At 54.9% G+C, this 25,652-nt stretch overlaps 1 protein-coding gene across 4 annotated transcripts in view; it reads right to left on the bottom strand.

The window, feature by feature from the left end:
- Positions 1-19,371: 19,371 nt before the first annotated feature.
- Positions 19,372-25,652, bottom strand: part of RP1L1 (RP1 like 1) — a 41,941-nt gene continuing 35,660 nt past the window's right edge. For all 4 annotated transcript variants that reach the window (XM_036032020.1, XM_036032021.1, XM_028519089.2 and 1 more), the window contains exon 4: positions 19,372-25,315. In XM_036032020.1, the coding sequence (XP_035887913.1) occupies positions 20,253-25,315 (5,063 nt within the window). In that variant the 3' untranslated portion in view covers positions 19,372-20,252. The remainder of the gene's footprint in view (positions 25,316-25,652) is intronic.

Raw genomic sequence — 25,652 nt, 5'->3', positions numbered from 1 at the left:
AAACCTGGGGTCCAGGTCTACGACCATCAGCGAGCACAAGGAGGAGGAGGGCACAGTCACGGCTCCAGGCCCTGCCTGGCCAGGGGCCCTGCAAGGAAAGAGAGATCAGGACCGTGACTCCCAGTCCCAGGGCAAAAACTACTTGGCTTGTCACCCAAGTTATGGGGCTGAGTGTGGTCCACGGGGAGCTGGAAGCTGGGGTCCAGCAAGTACCCTGCTGGGGAGTGAGAAGTGGACGGAAGGGTGTCCTATTGCTTCGGCCCCTCGCTCAGGCCACGTCTTTATTATTCTGTATAACTGAAGGCAGCTGAGTCTGCCATGGAGAAATGTGGGCTGTTCGCCTTGTCTGAGAATTGAGACAGCATGGACTTTTATTTTACTCTCAAGGACTTCAGATTGATAGGACGGTCCATCTGCACAGCCTTCTATCTGAACTCACAGCAGGTGAGCAGTGGTATCTAGTAGAAGTGTGAAATGACCCGTTGTGAGGGACACAGGCAAACAGAATAAACACTCAGCCTGGTGTCGGTGGACACGGTCATGTTGAAGGGGAGGGTTTGTGGATCCAGGTTCGGGAGAGTCAGTGAGATGAACACTGGGCTGGGAGCCGAAGGGCCTGACGGGGCCCTGACTCCAGGACTCACGGGGCACGTGGGCTCGGGGAAGTTGTTTGGCCGTGGGCATTAGTTCTCCTCATTTGTAAAATGAAACAGTGGGATACGAGGTCCACGGGGACGTTGTCAAGGTGGGACAGGATATGAACATGAAAGAGAGCATATGCTGTGAAATGCTGTGTAAGTGGTACGGGCCATGCTTTTTGAGTTCTAGGATGGGTTTTCTTGACCCAGAGACTTGGTCCTGCTCCAGGTCATCATCCATCCGCCTTTGCTGCAGCCTGTCCCACACCCCCGGGTGCAGGAGCTGCCGAGACTGAGGTGCCACAGTAGGTCATGGGCTTCCTGTAGCCCAGGCCAGGCCTTGGTCCTGGGCAGGGGTTGGAGAGAGCACCCAGGGAGCCAGGTTCCCCTCCTTCCCACGCAGAGGCAGGAGACGCAGGGGGCCTGGGAATCCTGAATGCAAAGCGTCCTTGGTCAGGCCCCTCTCTGGGTTTCAAAAGCTCAGTGGCTCCAAGGGCATCTGCCATCATCCCAGTTTCCAGTGGACGGAAGCAGTGAGCCCTGGTGGGAAGAAGAACAGGCTCGGAAAACAGGGTTCTCATTCCACCCCACGTTCACATTCTCTGCAACCTTGGGGAAGTCACGCCCTCTCCTTGAGCCTCTGTTTTTGGCCTGGAATGATCTCGAACATCCTCATGGGTGACAGGACCTGAAGTGGAATCCCAGTGTGCCTGCTGACAAAGACAGGGCACCCCTGTCCTGGTTCTGAAATACTAGCTCCGAAAAGTAAGTTCCGGCCCTTTGGGAAAACTCTAAATGTTTTATAAACCCTTTGTTCTTAGACTTCAGAGTTTAATGCCTGTAGCATTAAACTCTGTCCCACCAGGTAGTCAGTCCTAAGAGTCCCCATCATGCTGGGCTAGGCTTTTCTGTCTCTCCTGACACTGGAATGTCCTACCCAGGTGTCCCCAGGAGGGCAGCTTGGGGAGCAGAGGGTGGGTCTCACTGCATCCAGAGCTGCAGTTGCCAAAGGGAGGAGCCCCACGCTCAAACACTTTACTAATCAGAGCCTTGTCTGTGGTCCTTTCTCCTGCGATCCAAAGGCACGGTCATCTGCACAGCCTCGGAGGAAACAGAGCGAGCGGTCCAAACACATTATGAGGACAGTCCTACAGTGATGGGGAAACTAAGGCCCAGACTCAAAAACCGGCTTGGATGAGCTCACCCCTCCATGAGTGACAGGACCTGGAGCATGACACCAGTCTGATTGGCGACAAAGACAGGGGACACCAGTCCTGGCACAATGCCGCAGATCTTCCAAAGGTCACCCACAGAGCCAGACCCATGGCTCCAGGCAAGCTGCCTAGAAATAGCACTAGGGTCTGCCCCTGCCCACCCCAGCCCAGGGTGTGCTGAATGGGGATTGTTGCGCAGGAGATGGCTTGTATTCATCTGCGTTGCTTGGGCCCGTGCCAGCCCCTTTTCTCCAAGCAATCCCATTTTGGCTATTGTGCCGATTATGGCTGATCATTATCTTGGTTGTTTATCCAGTTGCTGTATAGATTGACTTTCTGAATGTCAGGGTTTGGCTGTTTCCATAACAGGAAGCTGCTTGCTGTCTTACTGTGTTAAGAAACTCCAGTCTACACAATAGAATCCCAACAAAACCCTAAACACTTCATTTGTCCGGGGAACCTCATTGAATCCAGCCCTCATTGTTTCTTTTATAGGCTGAATCCTGTACTTACAGTCAGGAGGGTGTGTGTGTGTGTGTGTGTGTGTACACATGCACAGGATATTAAGCCTGGCTTTTCACTTTCCAAGTCTTCCATCTGAACCTCAGCAACAGATCAGGGTGCCAAGAATCCCCAGACAGAGGTCTGACCTACTGCAGTGGGAGGTGGGACCCTGCAGGACCCTGTCCCTGGAGAGCTTCCTCCTGGTTGCTGTTGGGTTGCCTTGCGTTCAGAGGGAAGTTTCCTCCCCATTTGTGTTCCCATACCAAGGCCCACAGCAGAGCAGAAGGCTCAAGCCAGAGTGGAAGCCAGGCCCCGGGACCCTGTGGAGGGAACAGAAGGCTGCAGGGGAGGCCCTTGGCCCTGACCTCCTGAGGTGGTTTCCATGTTTATGGGCTCTTTCAAGGACCCCACTGAGCACATGGTTAAATATCATGGACTTATTTCTTAGTCTTATCAGGCTTCCCCTTCCATCCTCAGATGCCAAGGAGCTTAGACAAAAAATCAAACGGAGAGTGGTTGGCAGAGTCTGCGATCTCCACTGGAGAGCTGCCTCCTCCAGAGGGGATGGAGACTTGGAGCGCCAGGGGATCGGGTGTTTGGAGCTTGGCCTCCCCAGCCAGGCACCTGGAGGGGTGAATGCCTGTCTGCCTAAACCTTTAGGACCCTGTGAGCTTGCAGTCCTTGGGATGCAATTATAGATAGGAAAACATTCTGGATTCTTTAGGGTGAGGTCTCCTGGGTATCTTTAAATAGAATTCTGAAACCTCTGTTTTGGTTGAAGACTCTTGGTGTCCTATGGATCAAATCATTTCCACCTTGTTCTACTCCTCTTTAAGGGTTCCTGGGGGAGAGAGCTGTCATGGAAGCTGTTTAGCAGTAGAGGGCGCTGTTTACCTAAAAGCCAGGCATGAACCTAGGACAAGAGAATTTGGGTCCCCTAGTTCTGGTCATCTAACTGGTTCTCTTGTGTCCTTCAAGACATGTCCACGCCAGCCCAGTAGATGGAAAGGTCATAAGTTCACAAGCAATCCCTTGTCTCACTCGGGAACTCAGTCCCATTGTAGCCATCGTTCTCAAGAAATCCTTAGACCGACCTGCACCCATTGTGCTACATTTCCTCTATTCTATGCCACTGACTTTGAACCTTCTGTTCATGTTGTAGCAGATCGGGTTACTTCCCCGAGATGCCTTCCCTCTATTATTCTTGTTTGCCCAGCATTCCCTACCAAGTTAATGTCCCTGGGGTGGGGCCTGGAGCAGGGTTGGGACAGCAAAAATTGGGCTTAATTTGGACATTAACAGATTAAATTTACCATTTCTGAGAGTTCAAGACAAAGCTAGATCTTACGAACAGTAAATAAAGAGTGTTTAATTATTTATCGGGCATATAGGTCAAGAGCCTAGTTTCTGTAAAGCACAGGCAAAAATCAGAATACTCTTACAGGCTATGCTTCTTGGGAAAAGCTCCCACGATACAGGGAACACTGAAAATAACCAGACGTCCATAGTGTTACTTTCTAAATACGCAGCCACATTTTTTGTGGAGAGTGTTAACTTTATTAGCGTTGAGATCTGGCTTTGGTTTATGTGCAGAGGGAGGTTTACCCTGAGGCCAGTGAAGGCCAGGCCTGGGGCCCCTCCTCATTGGACAAAGGGCCCTAACAATGTGTTCCCATGGCATTACATTTGTGTGAAATTTGCAAGAGTAAGCTATTTCAATGACCAATTGGTAAAGACTGCTGTGAGCTTCCACTCTGACTTTCCCTCCGTCACACCTGCCCTGTGTACACATACTTGGGTCACTTCTGTGTAGTTAAGGATGTCTAACTGTCCTGGTGTCAAAACGGCTTGCAGGCCCACCCCAATGGCCCACGGTGCCGTGAGATGAAAGTTCAAGGCCAGAAGCATGTCTTAGGGTTCCCAGCGATGGAAGCCTATACCAAGCAGAGGAGACACGAGAGCCAGAAGCTTGACTACATGATTTTTCTGGTTTTGTGATATTTGTGGAGCTCTTCATCTTTTAAAAACTCTAGTGTTGGGGCAATACTGTGGACAGAGTCGATGACCATGGGTTGCTAGGGTCAGGAGGAGGGAGGGGTGGATAGGTGCAGCACAGAGGGTGCTTAGGGCGGGGAAACTATTCTGGATGGTACTCTAACGGTGGGTGCATGTCTCTATATGTTTGTCTAAACCCACAGAATGTACGAGGCCAAGAGTGACCCTGATGTGAGCTGCGGACCTGGGTGATGACGACGTGGCAGTGAAGGTTCACCGACTGTGCCGAAAGCACCCCTCTGGTGGGGGTGTTGACGATGGGGGAGGCAGGGCCTGTGTGGGGGCGGGGTGCATTTGGGAAATCTCTGTACTTCCTCCTCAATTTTGCTGTGAATTTAAAACTGCTCTAAAAAATAAAGTCTATTAAAATATGCAAATTGTTGTAATTCATCTCAAATAAATATTCACTTTGAGCCCAGTTATGCATTCACCATTGTGCATCATTTTGAAAGAAATTCCCAAATATTAAGGTCCCACAAAACATGGGTCTGACCTGTTTATACGTAATAAACCCTTGCAGCTCTATCAACTCATAACTTTGCCATTTTTGCATTCAGATTATAACTATCTCGATGGTGAAGAAGTGTCTCCTGTTCCTTGTATTCATACACAGAATAAAACTGTCCCCGGCTGGGGGGCACGGACTCCTCTTCTCGCACTCCATTAGCTGCAACCTGTAGAGATGTGTCCTGGCCTTTCGAGTGGAGTGCAGAGACTTTTGTCCTGAAATTTCTGGTCACTTGGAGTTGTCTTGAGCTGACACAGAGGGGAATCACAGGAAACACCTAAATATCTATGTCTTAGAATGGAGATGCCAATGGTGAACTCGGCAAGCCAGTGACTCCAGAACTGAGTTCTCGGTACAATGGCATCCTCTGCCCTGGGGCGCGGGGTCAGGCGGTGCTAAGAGGCCCTTCAGCGAGGTCATCCCGTCCCGAGGCTCCCACCACTATTACTGATGCTGAGTGACATTACCTCAGGGGCTGTCGTGGACTCTTCTCTCTCCAGAAGTTTCTGAGTTGACTCCTGGAAGACCCAATTAGTGAACTTGATATTTTACTTTCTCTGAGTTCCTGCTTGGCTAGAGTAAAAGAAATTGGGTTTTTCGACAACAAGCAGTCATGAAGATAAAGTTCTTCTTCAGAGAAAGGGCCCCAATTCTGACTCTCCCGGAGCAGATAAGGACGAGTTGAAGATGGGCAGGTGGTAACGGAGGTTTAGCTGGTGAGGCTTCCAGAGATCATTGCTGAAGGAGGAACCCTGTCATATCTCCATCTGCCACCAGAGGGCGGGGCATCCCCGCTGGTAGGAAGAAAGCTCCGTAGCCACTGTTCTGTTCTTAGTCCCCCTAGATTACCAAACCAGCGCTGCAGACTTGCCCTTGGGTACCCGCACCTCTGGAGGAGGTAGCCCCACCTGGGGAAGCTGCAAAGAGCTCTGGGCCTAAACGTCTGGCCTGGGCTACTCTGGAGCATCTCTTGTGCCTTAGACGGAGAGCCACCCCCAGCCTATAGGTCCTCTCTAGAAGAGTCTAGAAAAGGTGCTTCACAGAAACTCTAGGAAATGAGACAGATCCAGGAAGATGACCCCTCTCCCCCATCTCCATAATCCCATCTGAACATCCCAAAAACCTCCCTGCTGCATTCTGGACCACGCAAGGGGGTCTTACCTAGGGTTGCCAGCTAAAATACAGGATGACAATTCATTTTGAATCTCAGATAAACAAAGAATAATTTTTTTAGTATAAGTCTGTCCCAAATAGTGCATTGGATATACTTACACTTGACAAATTATTCTTTGTTTATCTGATATTCAAATGGAAGTTGGTGTGCTTTCATTTGCTAACTCTGTACCACCCAGCTCTCCTCGGACATCTAAAACGTTCTAGCCCAGTGCAGGCCAAAAACAGGGTTCCTTCTCCCTCCCCCCACATCGTTCTCCCCCAGAACTCTGTGAAGGGGCTACTTGATTAGGACCACGCTGACCTAACCCTGCACTTCGGAAAGGGCCCGGGAATTGTGGGCGCAGATGCCCTTCGCACTTTCATTTCCTCGGCCTTATTTGGTCCTGTCAATAAAACAATCAGGCCTGTGCTTGAGGGAGAAGGAAACTGTGACACAGAGGTTCTGGCTTGAGCAGGGACCTTGATGGAGAGACTTGGAGAAACCGCACGTGCCTCCTGTTATCACAGCTGGAGAGCAGGGGCCTGGGCCCAGAGTCTCCAGCACCAAGAACCAAGGCAGCCCAAACAGACCGTGCACCCTGCACTCCGCCACCCTGGCAGACGGCCGGGACTCTGAGACAGGCGTGGGAGGACCCGATTGTGCAGGCAGCCCCCGCCAGCAGGACACCTGGGCCCGCCAGCGGCCTCAGCAGCGGCCTCGGCGGCAGCCACGCTTTCCTGTGCAGCCGCTGCAGCGTGTAGGATGCTGATAACGGGAACAATGCGGCAGAGGAAAAGTGGCAGGAATGGGACAATGAGCCAGCCGCAGGGACTCTCCCAGGCCAGGCGGGATCGAGGAAGGATCTGCAGGTCCCAGGGGCCTTGCTGGAGACGGCTGTGTGTCGGGGCGGTGAGGGGGGTGCCCAGGGCCCCAGGAAGGAGGGCTGGGGTGCGGCTGTCCCTCCCCAGGGCAGCCGTCCCATTGCTGCAACCGCCTCTCTCTCCATGGGTGGAGCAGGGGATCATTAACCTGAGAATGGACCTTCCAGCCCTCCCTGGTCAGGCGGGCAAGCGCCCACAGCTACAACAAGAGAGCGTGGCTCCCAGGATGACCTCAGAGCTGGCTCCAGGAGGCCCGGTGACCTCTAAGTCACTCTCCTGCTTCTCTGCTGGCCCCGTGCTGAGCAGCAGGGCTCGTCAATACCTCCAAGGAGGTGCAGAGCAACTGGGTGCACACAGGACACCCAGGCAGGCCTGCCCATCACTCTGGCGGCCTGGGAGTTGGGGCAGCAGATAGACAGATATCTTGGGATTCAGCCAGACATTAGACGCAATTGTCTTTCTGCCTGAGGTGCCCCAAGTGCCACCTCCACTTTATCTGTGGCTCATGGCATGTGCTCAGTGTGGAGCAAAGGCAGGTAGAGCACACAGGGCGGGGCAAAAGTAGCACTGTTTACAGTTTCGAGTGCGAGAAACACAGAGTGGACGTTTGTAGTATTGTGTATTAATTGCTGTGTTATTTTCCACACAAACACGGAGCCTACTCTTGCCCGCCCTGTATACACTCACGCCCACCCTGGGCTCAGGTGGAGACCAGCAAGACACTTCCCGTAGGAGACTCAGACCTCTGATACTGAGACCGTGTCTGTGGATTCATTGCTTAGCCCACCTTACGCCGAAAAGGACCCAGAGCCCGCTGGAGGGTGCAGAGAATGGAGAGGTCAACACAAAACATGGAAGAAAAGAAAGCAAGGGAGGGCGGTGAAACGGAGTCAGGAGGGAGGGCCCGTCGTGGAGCCCCGCTCGCTGGCGAGAGGCGCTGCCAAGGCAGCCGTCGCCAGGGAGCAAAAACCAGACACACGGACCAGCAAAACCCAACAAAGCCACGAAACAGTTGTTTTTGATGCTGACCCCGAGGAGCAGTTCCTGTCCGGAGTTCTCTTAGAGAGAGTTCGGCGTGAGGAGTGGGCCCCTCCCCCTCCCCCGCTGTCCCCCGCGAGGGGTGCCTGCTTCCCAGACCTCATCGGCAGGTCAGACAGGGGCTGGTTATGGAAAGCCCTAGAAGGAAGCCACTGGGACAGGTCCCATTGGTCCAGCTGTTTTGGCTTAATTGTAAGGCAAAAATTGAAGGGGAGGAATCTAGTTATCGAGAGAATTGGGCGTTTCACACAGTCCCCGGGCAACCCCCAACGGACCCCGTTTCTCCTGGTTGAGCTCTGATTGGGAATTGGCTGTGGGAGTAGGAGGTGTTTCTCTCTGCAATACCTGGGAGGGCCCTTGTGGGTGTCCCCAAGTCACCTTGGGCCTCTCGGCTGAGCGGTGTGTGGGTGGGTGGGGTTGCGTTCCTTCTGTGAAAGATCAGAGGTTTGAGAGGCTGCTCCACCCTCTCTACCCTGGAGGTCAGAGGGGTCAAGGCCCCGGAACAGCCGGACTGGGCCTGGCATAATGCAAGCTCTACCTGGTCATGAGCACGTGACCGGGCTTTCACCCTCCTAAGTCCCCACCAGCACACCCCCAAGCACTGCCCCTTGCCCACACCTCAACCTGTATTTGTAGGTAAACCTCATTTAACCTTGGCTGCATCGTCCGTGTGGGGGAGACGAAGCAGCCTTGCTGGCAGGAGCGGGGGACGTTGGAAGGTCTCCACCTCCACGTCCCCAGGATGCAGAGCAGACGCAGACTGCACTGATCAGGGGTGTGTGCCCGACACCGGGGGCAGCCTGGGAGGCAAACCCTAGATGTGGAAAACTGAGCTGCATCAGTTTAGGAAGATTCTAGCACGTCCTCCAGGTTGGGGCCAAGAGAGCTTTGCATTGGCTCCCAACTGGTCCAGCAGGGCCAGCTGCCTCTCCCTGGGTTGCCCCCGGAGAGCTGGGGGGCCACGCTGGGTCAGTTCCCAGCAGCTCCCTCGCCCACACAATCCAGGGCAGCGAGTGCACAAGCTCCCTGTTACGACCGTCTTGTCAGCATTTGGCATGCAATCAACAGAGATGACACCAATTACTCGTGTCACAGCTTCTGGGGCAGACGGAGATGTATGAAACCCAGTGTGGGGGCCATCCATCAAGGCCTGAGAGGGGGCCGAGGGTCTGTCACAGTGACAGGGAGTTGAGGGAAGCCAGAGTCCCTCAGGACAGCTGGTGGCAAAGTGCATTCTATCATCCGCGTTGATACCTGGGCCGTGGAGCCCAGCCCAGTGTGAGGAGAGGTCTTTCGGAGCCAGGCATCGAGGCCAAAAAGCTCACCCCTCCCCTGACATTCCTGTGTCTGGTCAAGCTGGACCCTCCCTGCCTTCTCAGCCTCTGGGCTTTTGACCCTTCTGTCCCCTCCCTGGAATCTCCCCACCCCACTCCCAGCTCCTCCGGGTCAAACCCCTGCCCTTTCTTCCACGTGCTGATAAAAGCCTATCTCTTCTGTGAAACCTTCCCCAAGCCGCTCCCCTCCAGTGAGAATGGGCTTTCTCCCCCGGCTGCGCTCCAGGAGCTTTCTACATGTCTTCAGCAAAGGGCTTCCTACCTGTCACACAATAACTTGTGTATTGTGCCGTCTCATTCTCACAACTGCCTGGTCAGGCGGGCGTTGGGCCCACTGTCACAGATGGGTCACCTGAGGCTCACAGGCAGGGGTAACTTGTCCCAAATGGCACGACTGGTCAGCAGGGTGTGGCCGATGAGCACACTGCAGACATAGAGAAGGCACGACAGAGGGGGTCTGCCAAAGGGGCCTTCGAGATCTACCGATGTGTGCCTGGGGCCCCTCCACCAGAGGGAGGGTTCCCTCAGGACACGGGCAGCTGAGGTGGTGTGCTCCTGGGACACCCCTCCAGCCTGGGAGGGTGCTGGGCTTTTCCCAGTACCTGCTGGCAGAGAGAGAAGCCAGCACCTTTGGTGGTCTTGGGGCCCAAGCTCCTCTCTGACTGTGGGGCCCCTTCTGCCACTCATCCTGCACAGTCAGCCTGGGCTGGATCTCACAGGCCCGGGGCATCATGGTCCCTCTTGTGAAACGTGATTCCCAGCTGAGCTCTGGCTCACAGTGGGTGTGGTTTGCACCAAACCCCAAGACGCTCGAGGGACAGGTGCTTCATCCGTGGAGAGGGACGGTCCTTGGCCAGCAGGCCTCAGTCTCCTCGGGCTCTCGGAGAACCCCCTGTGCTGCCAGTCACCACCTGAGGGTGCTCCATGAGAGGCCTTTCACTGGAGGGTTTCTCCATCCTCTGGCTCATCCTTCCACATTGATTTGCCCGTCCGCAGAATGCGCAGGGCAGAGTTTACCTGGCGTCCTCACTGAGCCATGCTGAGGGCCAAAGGAAACCAGGCTGGGCTTCGTAAACTGTGCCGGGCCACTCCAGTGGGAGGTGCGGTCAGCTGGATTTGGGGCTGGGGGACTGGCACAGAACCCTGAGGGTGGAGGGGTACGTGACTTAGTCAAGGCCAAAAAAGGCCGAGGCTGGCAGGTCCCAGGCCCCAGTCCAGGGCTACACCAGAGGTTTTGCACAACCACCAGCACATAACTCAACTCTAGGGTAGAAAGTCAGGGAGGTGACTCAGCCTAGGAGTCAGAGTGGGAAGGGACTCTGGGAATGCTGTAGGTGAGGGAATAGGCCCAGAGGAGAGAAAGGTCTGGTCTGAAGTCACCCAGCTCAGGACAAAAGAGTTGAGATGGCACCCACGCTTCCAGGAAAGTCCACCTATGGTGGCCTAATAAGGGGGCCTTCGTAGGTGGGAGCATTAGCTGGCATGGAACCCTTCAGTCCTCGGTGTGGACTCTGCAGCCACTAAACCCTGTGACCGCAGCGTGGGCCAGAGCCACGTATCCATGTGCCCTTCAGAGACTTACGGAGGCGGCATGTGGCTGTGGCCAAGGGCTGTCTTTTCTCATCGAGGAGGCCGAGGCCAAAAGGGGGTGCCGCGGCCCAGCCTCTCCCTCGTGCGGCAGAGGAGACTCCAGTGTGACTCCCTGGCTCGCTGCCTTGCCGCCTGTCACCACCTCCCAGCAACGCCCAGTGCTGGACACAGGTCGTCATCAGCCTGCTGCCCCTGCTTCTCTCCTCATCCCCGCTCTGGATTTGCTTGATGCTTCAGGGTACCCTCAAAATTATAAACCATGCCCAGTGCCTCCAAATCTCAGAGCCTGATACCCAGCCCCCTGCTGTCTCCTTAGAGCTCTGGGACATCAGGAATTGCAAGGTGCAGCCATCAGCACTTTTTGGGTTTAAAGTGACCCTGTTGCATTAATTAATTGAACCTCCTTGGCCTCTCAGAGATGGGGGGGTGCTACACAGTTATTTTTACTTAAAGCCGGAGGGAGAGGTAGGCAGGCTCCATCCCTCCCACTGAAGGGAAAAGCAGAGGCAGAATTGTGGGTCCTAAGAAAGGGAGATGGAGGGACACCCCCCTGCCCCACCCAACCCCGCATACCTGAATAGAACCTCCATGGAGAATCCGGACAGGTTTCACACTCCTCTCCTTCCAGCTCGGGCGGGCTGCAGGGAGGGGCTTCAAGGCTGCAGCAGAACACACTGGAAAGGGAAGGGGGGAAAAAAACAAGCCTAGAAAATGCGAATCGGCTCAGGGTGCGGTAATGGGAAGATTTCAGTGTGATGTATGATGCTGGGAACGTTATTAATGGTTTGCTGATTTTTACCTTTAAAACCTTTGGGCAGATTATTTATTATGTCCTTGGCATGCCTATGATCTATGGAGGGTGCACTAATCTGAGAGCACGGCCCCCCATGTCCCCGATCCTCTACAGCTTCTAATTAGGCTGGGACACTGCCCTCCGGGCCCGCGCTCTCCACCCACAGGAGCAGAGGAGGCAGCCTGGGCTCCGAGGCTTCCGCTCGGGGCCGTGGAGCCCGTGTGGGCCTGCCAACCAGGGGCCCCGGTTTCCAGGCTTGACTTGCTCTGTGACCTTGGGCCAGGGCTCGACCTCTCCGGACCTCTGTCAAGTGAGGCGCTAAGCTCCAGTAACATGGAGAGATATGGCAGAGCCAAAATGGAGCAGGTATACGGCCCTCCTGGTCTGAAAGTCTCACGCTTCCATGACAAAGAGAAGTGAAAAACAGCAGTAATTTTTTTTTGAACAGTTCAGTCAGCAGCCCTAAAAGCCACGAGTTTCTGGGTAAGTTGGGATGTCACCTTTTCTTATTCTGGCTCCTCTGTTGTGGCCACTAACCACAGGGAGGGCCTCATGAATCCTTGGCTCCCTGAGTTAGGAAGCGATGGCTGGACCCTCTAAGGGCATGGGCACCCTGGGTCATTCTTCCGGTCAGGGACACAGCCAGGACTGGAAGCCGAGCCCAGTGGAGAAGCCGTCTTGGCCGTCAGAGTGCAGGGCCTCAGGCAGAAGCACCTGCAGCAGAGAAGGCCACACCCTACGTGGTGGCCTGGACCCCGCCTTCTGGAACCCGGGAGTCCCGATAATCCTGGCTCCTCTCCTCACCTGGCTGCCCCCACAGGCTGACAGCAACCCTCCCCCCAGTTAGAGTCCCAGTCAGTCCTTCCTGTGTCTTTGGGACCCGATGACGGGTTAGGGCTGTGAGATGGGGCCACCGCCGAGTGGACAGCTGGGCAGGCTGAAGTCTGGGTTTCCTGGGGGCACCCCCACATTGGCCTGCCCCCACATTGTCCAGAGCTCCATCCCCACTGCTGCCCTCCTTCCTTCTATCACAACGCTTTTGCCTTCCAGAATGGATATCTCTCCGGTCACCGGCCTGGGGAGCCTTCTGAGATCATTCTCAACCAGTCGGCATTTTAGCTCCCCTCTGCCCTACACCCACTACCCACAGACCACCTCCCCCCGCCCGCCACCACATCAGATGGCTTCCTGTGGTTTCTCCTAATTACCGTCACCCCATCCTACAGCCCCCTGAGCCTCCATCTCCGCTCATGACAAATTCACCCCAGCCTGACTCTACCGCTGCCACCAGTCAAATAACTCTTACAGCCTGGCCTTCTGCTGCTGTGGCGGCTGCTGAGGCCACTTCTATTGCACCTCTCAGTTTTCCCAGCCACCGCCTGGAGTGTCTGCCATTGGTGCCATCAGTGGGCACAGGGAGCAGGAACACTGCTCTATTATTTCACTTACATGTCAGGAGGGTAGGAGCCAGGGAACCCTAGGGAGGGCCACACTGGCTGGTACAGGAAATGGGGTGCATCAGGGCAGAGGTTTCATCTCTGCGTCCTCCACAGCTGGCTCAGTGCCTGGCAGCACACAGCTGCTCAGCCTGTGTTGGGTGAAAGTGCTAACACACATCAGTCCTCCTGGTGAACAGGGTGCCCTGACACACAGGTCCGAGTAACGCAGGGAACCGCTGTGCTAATGAGCCTTCATGGTGCTGTTGTGGCATCCAATTGCAATGAACACATTGGCAGAAATCATAAGCTCCATCTTCAAGACGAGGGTGAACTGGACACTCTCTAGTGTCATAGTAGGGTTTGCAAAGAGTCCTGGACCCAGAGAGGAATCGACTCAGTTTATCAAGTATGCGTTATCACCCTCATATCCCCCTCAGCCCTTAAATCCAAAGCTCTCTGAGGGGTTGCTTCCGACATATTTGGGAAGGTCAGGTGTGCACGGAAGAGGAAGAGAGATAGTCGCTCTTCAATGATGGAACAAAAGATCTGTAAAGTGTTCGCTGTACCCCCAGGTCCCCAACATTTTCTGGAGCTACCTGTCCTGTTGGAGCCTGTCTCCTCGCCCAGGAAAAGCTCCCCATGTTGGGGCAGAACAAGATAGGATGTGGGGTTCAGCTTCTTCCAAGAAATGAGTCACTTCCCAACTTTCCATGCATTGCACCTGGCGGGTATCTGTCCTGGGTTTGTCCTTTCCTGGAACTGCTATGACTGACGCAGCTTCAGTAGGTTAGCCGTTCATCCCTTCGCCCGGAGGCTGGAATGTTAGGAAACAGTCTCATTCTTTCTGCGATTCGTTGAGAAGAGACGGAAATCAGGAGATGATGCTTATTTGCTCCTAGCCCTGTGCCTGTGGAGAAGCCACTATGCTCCTGAATTTCAGTCTCCTCCATCATAAAATGCAGCAGCAATAATGCCGGTGGCATTTGAGTGGGACTACCTATCCCTCAGAGGGACTGGCCACGTTGTTGCAAGACATTCGGCATCCTGGCCCACCCCTACACACCAGATATCAATGGTGTCCCCAGTCCTCGTGACAAACAAAGACATTCAGTGTTTTCCCAAGGCTACCCGGAGTTGGAAAGCCACCAGTTCCCGGTTCCTTATCATGGAGAGGAATCTTCCATGATGAGGGGTGGCTGCTAGGGGGGGTGGGTTCTGGGATTAAGAGACAGCTGCTGGGATGAGACCTGAGATCCTGGAAGACTCAGTCCAGCGGGTTGAGGGCAGCACTGCACTGGGTCTGGAGGTGCACCCTAGCCAAGAGCCACCACCCTGGCCAGCATGTGGCGGTGGGGCTCCAAGGGTACATGGTGGGGCTTGAAGCCCAGCCCAGTGATGCAAGGTGATAGGTCCTTCGGAGTGTGGGGCTTGGTGCCAGGGTGTGTAGAAGAAGTCCCCAGGCCCAGGAGAGTCAGACTTGGGTTAAACCATGGCTTTCGCATGCACCATTCATACATCCGTGGGCAACTCACCTCTGAACCCATTTCAGCCTCCATAAAGTGGCAGTCAGACAACCTTGTAAGGTTGCGGCAAGGATTAAAGGTGACAATGAACATAAAGGCCTCTTTGGGATACACCTTAGGAGTACTGGTGTTTAGAGACCACTGGTTTTCTTGTGCAGAGGAGGAAAGGGCATCTTCAAGAACAAAGTAGACCCTCTGCTGAAGGGCACTCCAGACAGAGCTGAGTTCTCCCTGGGCTGTTTCGATGCCTCTGGTCAAAGGTTGGGGCTATCCTGGAGCCTAGGGGTTCAAGTGCCTTTTGCTATGGGTTCCCGCAGGTGTCCACACTCTCCGTTCACATGCCCTTGGCTCCAGGGACCCTGACTATTCACACTATTCACCGTGCAAGGCCGCGCTTGACCTCCTTGCTTCTTTGCTCCTATTGCCCGTCACCTCCATGTGGAATGTTCTTCCCCTCATCTCACACCCAAGCTTCCTAGGCAAGACCCGGCCCAGGGTCCCTGTCCACCTGACGCTCCCCTGGACGCCAAACTGGGAGAGAGCCTAGTCCATTTCAAGTGTCCACAACGTTCCATCCGCATCGTGCTGCTGTGCTGGGGTGGGGCAGATGCTGGGGTCGGATGGACGCTGATGGTGCCAGGTGAGCGTGTGGGGAGAGGAACAGGCTGGGGAAGGAGGATGAGTTCTGCTCTGGGTGGGTTGCTCTTGCGGAAAACGTAGTGGCTGGGAGCTGAAGCCCTGGATTCGGGAGTCACGAGCTGAAACATAACGGCAGAAACAGCAAGAGTGGGTGGACTCACCCAGGAAGACGAAAGAGGGAGACGAGCAATGGGCTGAGGGTGCAGAGATGCCAGTGTTTCAGCTTCAAAGTGCCGGCAAAGAACGAGCAGCCAGAGCCGGGCTAGTGAGGGGCATGAGGAGGGGACGTTGTCCCAGGGCCAGAGAGATGTCATTAGGGGTCATTAGTGGGCCACCGCCATCCAGGGAGATGATGACTAAAATAAAGCCCTGATGTTTGGAAATCAGCGACCAGCAGAGATTTCATGGTCGAGAGGGTGGTGGGAGCAGGGAATCAAGAGGGAGGGGGATGCAGAGGGAAATGGAAGAGGGATGGCAGCAGCCGTGGGCAATGGGGCGTTTCCCTGACCTGTGGAGGTCCAGTGGGTCTTCTCCTTGATGCACTGGGTGTCTTGGGCTATGAAACCAGGTCTAAAAATTTAGAACCCAGGAGGACATATGTTGGCCTCATAAACCCCAGAGGAATGGGTGGGCGTCTGGAGTGAGGGTGTGGATACAGTGGAAGGGTGGACACCTGGTTCAGGGGAGCCGCCTTCTCCTCCTGCATGCCAGGGCTCAGCTCAGACACTGGGAAGGATCAGCAGATGCAGGGTCAGACCCCTGGGCCCATTACCCCAGGAGGCTGTGCCTGACTTATTTCATCGGAAGTCATGAATCAGGTTTGGGTCACTCTGCCTGGGTCGGTGGGTGAGTAAGGGCATGAGCTCGAGGACTATGGGGGCCCAGGTCCATGTCTACCCTAGGTGAGTCACATGGACAACAAGGGGCCGGAAGTGCCAACTGGGTGTGGACACTGGGAGTGGGTAGGAGGGCCAGCAAACAGCGATTTCTCTTTACCCACTCTAATTGCATCTCAGGAGAGGGAGGCAGAGAGAGAGAGGTTGACTGTGACTGACCCACACTGTCCCTTGGGGAGACCACATAATGAGGGAGAACAGCAAAGCTAATGGTCTGGCAGGCCACCAGGTAGGGGGTTATGCGTTTTTCCTCCCAGGTGCTTATTGAAATATATTCCTGGGCCCACCCTCAGGTGCACTGAGCCAAAATTTCCTGAGTGGAAATGTCCATGTTAACAAAGCTCTCCAGGTGGTTTATATGTTCATTAAAGTGAACGAAAAACCTGGCCCGTGCTGGGTTTGGAAACCTCTCAGGACCGTCCCCTTCACAGCTGCACTGTAACAAGGGCTTCACAGACTGAAGGCAGGTCACTTCTCCACTGGACACCTTAACGGGGCCTTCTAGAGACAGTGCCTGGGGCTCAGGAACAGACAAGAAAGCAGAGAATTGGGATGACGAGGAAGGTAGGCGGGCGTGCAGGTGAGGGAGCAGGGGGCTGGATTACCAGGGAGCAGGTGTGCTGCGTGCTGCATTTCTCTGCAGGGCCGCCCTGCGCTTTGGGAAGGAGGGGTACAAAGTGAGATGTAGAAAAGACCCGCTCTCTGGTCTCAGCCCGGCCACTTGTCTCGTTATGCGACTTGGGCAATTTTATTGTGCAAGATGGGTCTGTCTCCTCACCTGGGAAGAAGAAGCTGGGCTAGATCAGTGATGGGCCCCCTTGGCGGACCACTGTACACATCTGGGAGTTTGACCAAGTAGTTGTGCTGGCCCCTTAATTCAGACCAATAAGGTCAGAAGCTCCGGGACTAGCTCCTGTCCCTGGGTCTTCAGTTCTCAGCCACTGAAATACCGTGCTTTTGAGCTGGAATCTCTGATCCCCACCAGCTTAAAGGCTAGGGCAGAGAAGAGCTTGGTTTCTTTCCACCACCACTCGCTTCCCTGTTCCATTTACTGTAAGGGGCCCTGGCTGAAGACGTCTGCATGACTACTGACACTATACGTACTTGGCCAACACTCGAGGTGACAAATGAATTGAGTTCTGAATCAGGGACAGGCTGGGGTGACGGGAACACCAACATTTTCAAGCAGGGCTGCATTTCAGAGGCCGGTGCAAGGCTGTGCAATATGGCTGCTATAGAAAAGTGGGAGGAGCGGGGATAGAGAAAAATCCTCACCTTAGCTGATGGCTCTGAAATTCTTTATCACCAAATCAGAGGAAAACACAGAGTTGGTCATTAAGAGAAAAAAAAGTTTTTTAAAAATGTATATAAAGTTCAGAAATATCTGAGGGCTTAAAGCAGTGGAGTTTGTGCCTGAAAGGAGAATCCCCTGGAGAGATACCTTTCAGTTTAAGTTCCACCTTCATAAGATCACGTTGTCTCCAGCTCCTGGTATCTATCTGTGCATAAGTAGACAATTACTAAGAACAAAATGCAATCAGTTGAGCAAAAAATCCCAGTGTATTTACTTTCCTAAGTCCTAACTATTTTGCAGTAAATTCATTCAACAATGCGTTGATCGCCTCTAGTCAAGTTACTGATTTATAGGACCTGAACTGAAAGGAAGAAAATGTGATACAATGGAAAAAGATGTGGACTGTGGAGGCTGAAGCACCCCAGTCTAAGTTCTGGCTCTGCCCCTTTAGAGCTGCGTGAGCCTGGGCACGCTGATGTCAGTCTACCCTGCCTCGGGCACGTCCTTTGTGAAACGGGGATGACGATGTCCATTTGCCTGCTTCCCAGATGTGCTGGAGACTAAATGGGATCGTTTGTATCTGATATAGTGCCTGACACATAATAGGCCTCAAAAAGCAGCAGTTCTAATGAAAATATTGGTATCTTCCCAACATGTGTATAAGGAAGTTTCATACAGGATCTGACCTACTTCTCAACAGTGCAGTGACAAACATGTTGTTTTGCCCATTTCACAGGTGTTGAAACTGAGGGGCTGTCATTGAACTGTAGCCTCGGTCATCTAACCCCAAGTCCCGTGCTCTTTCCACTGCATTCTCTCAACCAGAGATGGGCAATGCCACTTCATTAAATGCCAGATCTGGAGGTGCCAGGGATGGCTCTCTCTGTCACTTGGGGAGGTAGCAGATTATAGTTGGAATATCTCTTAGGGGATGACATGAGACTTAAGTCACAGAAGAGGTGCACAATGGAAATTCCACGTCAACAAACAGTGACAAGTTCAGGACACCTCTGCACCTCACCACTTCCAAACCAAGCTCACAATGCGCTCTCTTCCCCTGGGAGCGTCTGGCTAGCATACTGACTCCTAGAGAAAGAGAGAGACTTTTACTGTAAAAACTTTAGCATATCACCTCCACAGAAATTTTTAAAATGTGCTATTTTATTAAGAATACCTCCAGCACTGAGAAACAGAGCAGAGTGATGACTGCAAGCCTGAGGATGCAGCCCAGGCCCAGCATCTGCTTTATTTTTATTATTAACATTTACATTTGGAGGGCCAGTGAACAACACCTGCTCGTGCAGCATAGAACCCCACTTTCATTCGCCTGAGCACACCAAGTGTTCATGCACGAGAGGCCTGTCGCGGCAGGAAGCTCCCTCTCCAGCAAGACTCAGGCCAGGGCTGGCTGAAGAAGGATACAGAAAGTGGGCAATTTTGACATCTCAAAAATAATAAATGAAAATTAAAAAATATTTTGAAGGGCACATGGAAGTCAATTCATTTTTGAAAAGTAGGATTCCAGTTGAAAAATGGGCAAAAGGCATATACTTTACATGCTCATATTTTTCAAAAAAAACCTAGAAAACGCTGTAATCTCACTAGTGGTCAAATATATCTAAAACAGTACCCCATTAAAAGGAGATACAGGTTTTGTCCATAAAATTAGCAAAAATGTTCTTATTTTACTGACCCGACCAAACACAGATGGGAGGGCGTCGGGCCAGGTGTGTCCATTAGGACAGACCTTTAGAAGAACAGGGCGGCAGCAAGACAGCCAGAGCCTTGAAAAAATTTCGTGCCTAGGCCTCTATCCTAAAGAAATCACCTGCAGTTCAGGAGAAAAAAAGTGTTTGAATAAATGATGAAAACCATCTAAAAGGTCAACAAGAGTACAATGGTACAGTAGAGTATTTTATATTCTCATGATGTATTATTCAGTTATTAAAATAGGTTTATGAAGATCTGAAGATAAAGAGGGGAAATTCTTACATTGTTAAGTTAGAAAAAGGACTGTATGAGGGAGACATCCACTATCAAGTGGTTAGAAAGACCATTTGTTAGAAAAAACGCCCAACCTCTAACGCAAGTTCTCTCTGAGCGATGGGATCGTGGGTGGCCAGTTTCCTTCTTTCTGCTTTTCTGCCTGTTCCAGGTGTTTCTGTTACCCCCCAAAAATATATACACAAATTAAGGAAATACACTGGGACTTTGGGGCTGAGAGCAAACTTTGCCCAATGACCCTGAATTTATCTGCTTCTCCCTGAATTTTTTCACATCTGCAGAGTCACCAAATATATTCAAGACTACAGAAAAGTACCTCAAAGTCGAACGAGGTGAGTGCCAAGAGAGGCCAAGGAGAAAAATAACAGGAGATCAATAGGCAAAAGAATGAGAAACATTTGCTAGAAAAAAAAAAAACAAACAAACACACAAACAAAAACTCCCCTGGAGCATTTCCAGTCAGTCCCGTCCTCCTGGGCTCTGCAGGGAAACGGCGGGGCTGGCTGACCTGCGATAACAGGGCAGATCTGAGATAAACTCTCGCACACAGAGCATGGGGCGGGCGGGTGGGCAGGCGGCGGCCCTCTGAAGCTCCCGGACACCAAGGAGTGGCCGAGTCCTCGGCACGCCTTTGATCTTCCCCCCACGTTCACACATCCCCAGGGGGCTGAGCCACACTCCGGTTTGTAGACAAAATATGAGTGAAAACAGAGCTCCAGACTCATGACCACCTCACAGCTGGATCTCTAGAAATCTAAATCGTCTTGGTCAAAGCCGTCTGTCCTGTCCGTGGTGAGGTTGCTAAGCCTCCTTTCTGTCCCAGAGAGACGTTTAACTACCTCCTCAGCTTCTAAGTCAGAGGCTTGGCCGGGTCTGGGCTCAGGGCTCAGACCTTCGCCTGTCCCTGGCTCTGGAGTCCCGGAGCCCGCGGAGGGCCCTTCTTGCTCAGAGGTGGAGCTTTCTGGATACATGTCTGTGACTCTTCTCTCTGAAGCAGGGACTCCCTTGGGCTCATCGCTAAAGGTCCTCATATCTCCAGTTGAAAGCTCCTCTTCGGAGCCTTTCTGGGAGAGCTGAGAGCAGTTTCCTAGAGAGGATGTTCTGGACCAGGAGAGGCCTGTTTTCGTGCCTGACCCGTGGCTGAGGGTGTCTTCACCTGCTGCAAGGGCTGGCGTGGGCCGCCTCTCTGGGTCTGAGCTGCTGGGTCCAGAAGCCTCGCCTGACTGGCCCCACCTCGGGCCAGCCTGTGGACTCCCTTCTTTCTCACCTTGACTTCCTCTTCTTGACGCTGGCTGTCCCTCTCCTTCAGTTCCCTGGACCTCTACGGTGTCGGCACCATCATTTTGTCTACTTGGACCTCGGGCCCCAGAGCCCCACTCTGGGTTCCCTTCCCTGAGCCCTACAGCCCGCTCCTCCCACTCCACTGCCTCTGGGTGGCGGCCTGCACGGGGGCCTGTGTTCCCTCCTCTCTGCCAAGCAGCTGCATCTTCCTCTGCTCCTTCTGCATCTTCACCTCTGCTGAGGGTCTGGCTGTCCTCGTCCTCATCTCCCTCCCTGGCCCCAGCGCCCTGGCCTAACCCCGGCTCCAGGCCTCCATCAGCTCCCTGGACAGTCCCAGTCCCCGAGGGGTCCCTCTGATGCAGCTCCATCCCTGTCTTCTCGGGGGCCCTGCCTGCTGTCTCCCCACTCGCACACCCTCCTTTTTTCTTCTGCAGAATTTGCTGCAGGTCAAAGGCCTCTTTGATGGGTAGACTGGCTATGCCCACTGTGCTCTTCGGGGACGCAGGGATCACTTTCTTCCTCAGGCAGGCCTCACAGGGACAGAACTCCTCCTCCTCGGCCTTGCCACCCAGCTGGGTCCCCAGGGCTCCACTGAGGTTTGGCACGCCCTCCAGGGAGAGGGACAGTGTGCCCCGGGCCAGGGGCTGCTCTGAGAAGGCCGAGAGGTTGCGCAGGCCCCGGAGGCGATGTCTGCGCTGCTCTGTCTGCTGGGACGTCTCCCACCTGAGGGCTACCTTGGGAGGCCCCGGCGCCTTCCTCCCAGCCCGGCTCTGGATCTTTCGCAGCTCCTTTACTGTGCTGTCTTGGAGCCGCTGGCCAACATCCTGCTGCAGCTCAGCCACCATCTGGTCCAACAGTTCATGGCCCTGTAGGCTCCAGCGGGCTCGGAGCGAGGCTGTGGCGCTGGCCAGGTGGGCCATGAAGGCCTTCTCCATCTTCCTCAGCAGACTGGACACCCAAAGGGGGTCAGGGTCCAGAGACACCCTGTGAGCAGCAGGAGAGCCCTTCTCTCCAGCCTGCTGGGTGGACTTGGCCTGGGTTTGCTCATGGCTTGTCCCAGCAGCTCTGGGCAGCTCCTCCAAACAGGGCTCCATGTTGGGACCACTTTGACTTCCACTGGCATTTGAGTCCCTCTCACCGAGGCTCCCAAGGGTCTCTGCCCGTGTCTCTCTCCTCCCTGCAGGGCTCAGCATGGCGGAGGCAGGGTCTGTTCCTGCTTCCTCTTCCTGCACACTCTCTTGGTCCCGTGCACCCTCCCCTTCCTGAGAGCCAGCCCCTGATAATTCCTGTCCCATGGCCCTTTCCTCTTCCAGAAATCCACCGACAGCCTCCCCTTGCAGTTCTGCTCTCTCTTCTTCTTCTGTTATTTTCTCTAACTGCACTGCCTCTCCTTGCATCCTGCTCTTGCCTACTTGGTCCAGGTTGCCACCCAGCATCTGCCCCCCACTGCTTCCCTCTGCCTCGCCCTTCCTGGTGGCGCAAGCCCGTGCTTGCGAACTTGAGGAGGCCATGCAACCACTCAGCTGCTGCCTTCCCAGTTCCTCTGGGTTCTCTGAGGTTCTGGAATCAGGCCTCTGGTAGGGGATTTCCAAGGGCAGGTCTATCCTCTCAGAGACCAGGGCACAGTCCACGGCACAGGGTCCCCTGCCCTCCCCTGAGCCTCCAGAACCACTTCCGACATCCACACCAGAAGAGGATGTTGGTGTGAAGTCCTCAGTCACAGCCTGGGACCTGAGGCCTGGCAGAGCCTGGCACCTGCCGAACTCCCGGAGGCCTGAGTCCAGCTCACCTGGCCCGAGGCCACACCTCGGCCACAAGGCCTGGAAGGTGCTCAGGAGCTCCTGGTACTGAGGAGAGTCTGTGAACCTCACTTTGCTGGTGGGAGACCCAAGATCTTCATCAAAGAAATGGAGCCTGGCGAGACACATGACGAGGGCCTGGGCGGAGCGGCTGAGCCTCCTGCCCACCGGGCCGGACACTTCGGGCAGGCTGCTGGGCCGGCCCTGCTTGCAGCCCATCAGTGCTTTCATGACCTGTACGGAGGCAGAGACCCTGCGGGGAAGCACGCACTGGCCCACACCACAGTCCCCAGCTGCCGCTCCACCTGCTCTGGCCTCCGTGGGGGCTTCCGAAACCCCACTGTGAGGAAGACCCTCTCCTGGCTGGGGACCAGCGTCACCAGTCACTGGGAGGGGTCCCTCTGGTTCCGCTTTCTCACTGGTGGCCCCTTCCAGGGACCGTTGTCTGGCCTGAGCTGGCTCCTCCAGGCTTCTGGGGGAATGTCTGTCTGCAGGGTCCTCAGTGGGGCCTTCCGTGCCGTCCCCGGCCACACCCACACTACCATCCACCGTCTCGTACTTCGCGGGCTCGGGCTCCTCCGGGATGTTGCTCAGCCATTCACGGACCACGGCTTCTGGCGAGGCTCGGGGCAGGGCACCCAGTGTCACGCTGCCCTTGTCCTCTCGCTCCTCCAGACCAGCCCCTCCACCAGCGACCTGGCCCTGGCACATCCTCGCAGGCCTGGCTTCCAGGCTGCCCCTTCTCACTGCTCTGACGGCTCTGCCAGGGCCCCCTGACTGAGAGCTGGGGGGGCATGGGCGCTGTGCATCAAGCTGTTCCTCTCCCAGGGTGGTGCCCCCTGGCCCTGAAGCTGCCCTGTGGTCTCCATTGCTGCTGCATGGGAGACCATGGTTCTTGACAGAAGACTGCGCCCTGGGGAGAGTGGGACAGTGCCTGCTGCACACCAGGGGGGCCTCAGAGACAGGCTCCGGGCTGCCCTGAGTCTGGGCGTGCGTCTCCCCACAGGGGGTCCTGCAGCCCCCTTGCTGGGCTGCTGGCTGCCTCACCTCATGCTGTCCAACAGGCAGAGGCAAGTGCCAGGGAGGCTTGGGGACATCACCCCCTATGTTTTCACCCTGGCTGTTGGCTAGGGAGCTGCAAGAGTCCGATGAATTGCAAAGTGAGTTTGCCCTGAACTCAGGGTTCCTGTCCGTGGGAGAGTAGGCAGGGCAGAGATCAGAAACACAGTCTGAATCACTCATAGGAGTGACGGGGGCACTGCTGACCCCCCTCGCATCCTGGGAATGTAGAGAGGCAGAGGGGTGTGGCTCTGGGTCCCGGGACACTGGGTTCCTGGTGCTAGATGAGCTCCCAGGAAAGTGTGGTGCTGGGCTGGCTGGGCAGCCCCTGCCTGTGCTGGGAGGCCCCTGTGTTTGCCTGGACACAGGTGAGTTGAGTGGGCAGTGGGTGTCCCTTTGTCCGAGGTGCTGCCTCGGGCAGCCTCTCTGGAGCCCTCGGCCAAGGCCAGAACTGCTGGGTGAGGCCACAGCACTAGCTCTGCTCTCCTGCTTTCTTCTCCTGCCTGTGGCTGAGATGCAGGTAGAAGACAGGGAACAACCTTCTGCAATGTCCCCAGAGCTAAAATGGCCTGAAGCCAGCTGCTGTCTCACCCCACACTCATCCCTGGCCTGCGTGTGTCTGGGACCTGGTCCGTTCCCCTTTTCCCATGGGTCCTTGTTCCCCAAACATGAGAGGTTCATGGTGGAGGAACAGGGGCCTCCCCTATGGGTGGCCTTCCGTGGGGAAGTCATGGCCCTTGTCTTGCTCTGGTGGCCCTGGTGCCACTTGCCCCTTTCACTGGACTCCTCATGAGACCCGGCACTAGCTGAGGAGTCCGAGAGAGCACCTGTCACACGTTGGGTCCTGGGTTTCAGGCAGCTGTGGTCCCTGCTGCCCAGCCCTCCTCCCTCTGAACCTGGGCCCCCACTGACCTGGGGTACATGGCCAGCTCCCCACTCTGGTCCTCTCTGGGAGGTGGCCCTGGGGGACAGATGCAGGTCACCGCTGCCCACGCTACCCTCTGGGGACCTGGAGCAGCAGGAGGAATTTGGCTCCGAGCCTTCGGGGGGTCTGTCACTGGAGGCAGGGCTGACACTGTCCTTGCTGCTGCTTTTCCTGCCAGCAACCCCTCGGCTCCAGCGGCCCCCGGAATGGGCATGGGGGGCTGGCCTAGCCCTACCCGGAGCTGCTGTCCCCTCTTCATGGGCAGCGTACAGGGGGTTCATCCAGATCTCATATCTGGACCCTGGCTGCCACCTGCCTTGTTCAAAGGCTTCCTTGCATGCTACCTCTTGGGTCCCCAGTCCTTGTGTCCCAGGCTCCGAGGAGCCCCCAGGATGGCCGTCCCCACTGGTTGCTGTGAGGGCGCTGGCTCTGCCCCCCCTCCTGGACCGCAGGAGCATGTCGCTGCCCAGTAGGTGGAAGCGGACTTTCATCTCCACAGACAGGCTGCCGTCCTCGTTCACGTGGACCTTCTTCTCAACATCATCACTGGCCACCAGCGGGCCGAGCTGGGCAGGCGTGTCCTCAGGGCGCCTGTCGGGATCAGGACCCATCCAGGCATGATGCAGGGACACCCGGGGGTCGCTGAGGCCAGACCTCTCCGATAGCAAGGGAAACTGCCGCAGCCTGCTGCCCAACCTGGACCTGGAGTGGATCACGCTCTGCTTGGCCTTTGGGCCCCAGCTCCCTGGCACGCAAGGAAGAGTAAGAAGAAAGAGGAAAAGTCAGTGAGCTGCTGGCAGGAGCTTCAGGGAAGGAGAAAAAGGCTGGTCAAGAGCCTAAACACCGTGTCACCTCCAAAGCCACACAGTAAGGGCAGAAACGACTCTAGAACAAATATCCAGCATTGGCTGTTTATGAACCAACAGAGCAAAGCAAGATGAACTTGAAGTCTGAATTCAGTCTGAACCCTACCATTCCCTACCTGTGTAGCTTTGGGCAGAGCCTCTTTTCTGAGCTGTAAAATAAAAATAATGGTATCTATTTGGAAGTGTGTCTGGACAATGCAAGGCAATGTATATAAA

The sequence above is a fragment of the Phyllostomus discolor genome, chromosome 8 (assembly GCF_004126475.2).
Source record: "Phyllostomus discolor isolate MPI-MPIP mPhyDis1 chromosome 8, mPhyDis1.pri.v3, whole genome shotgun sequence".
Lineage (NCBI taxonomy): Eukaryota > Metazoa > Chordata > Mammalia > Chiroptera > Phyllostomidae > Phyllostomus > Phyllostomus discolor.
Note: the sequence above shows the minus strand (reverse complement) of the source record. Positions and strands in the feature narration are given on the sequence as shown.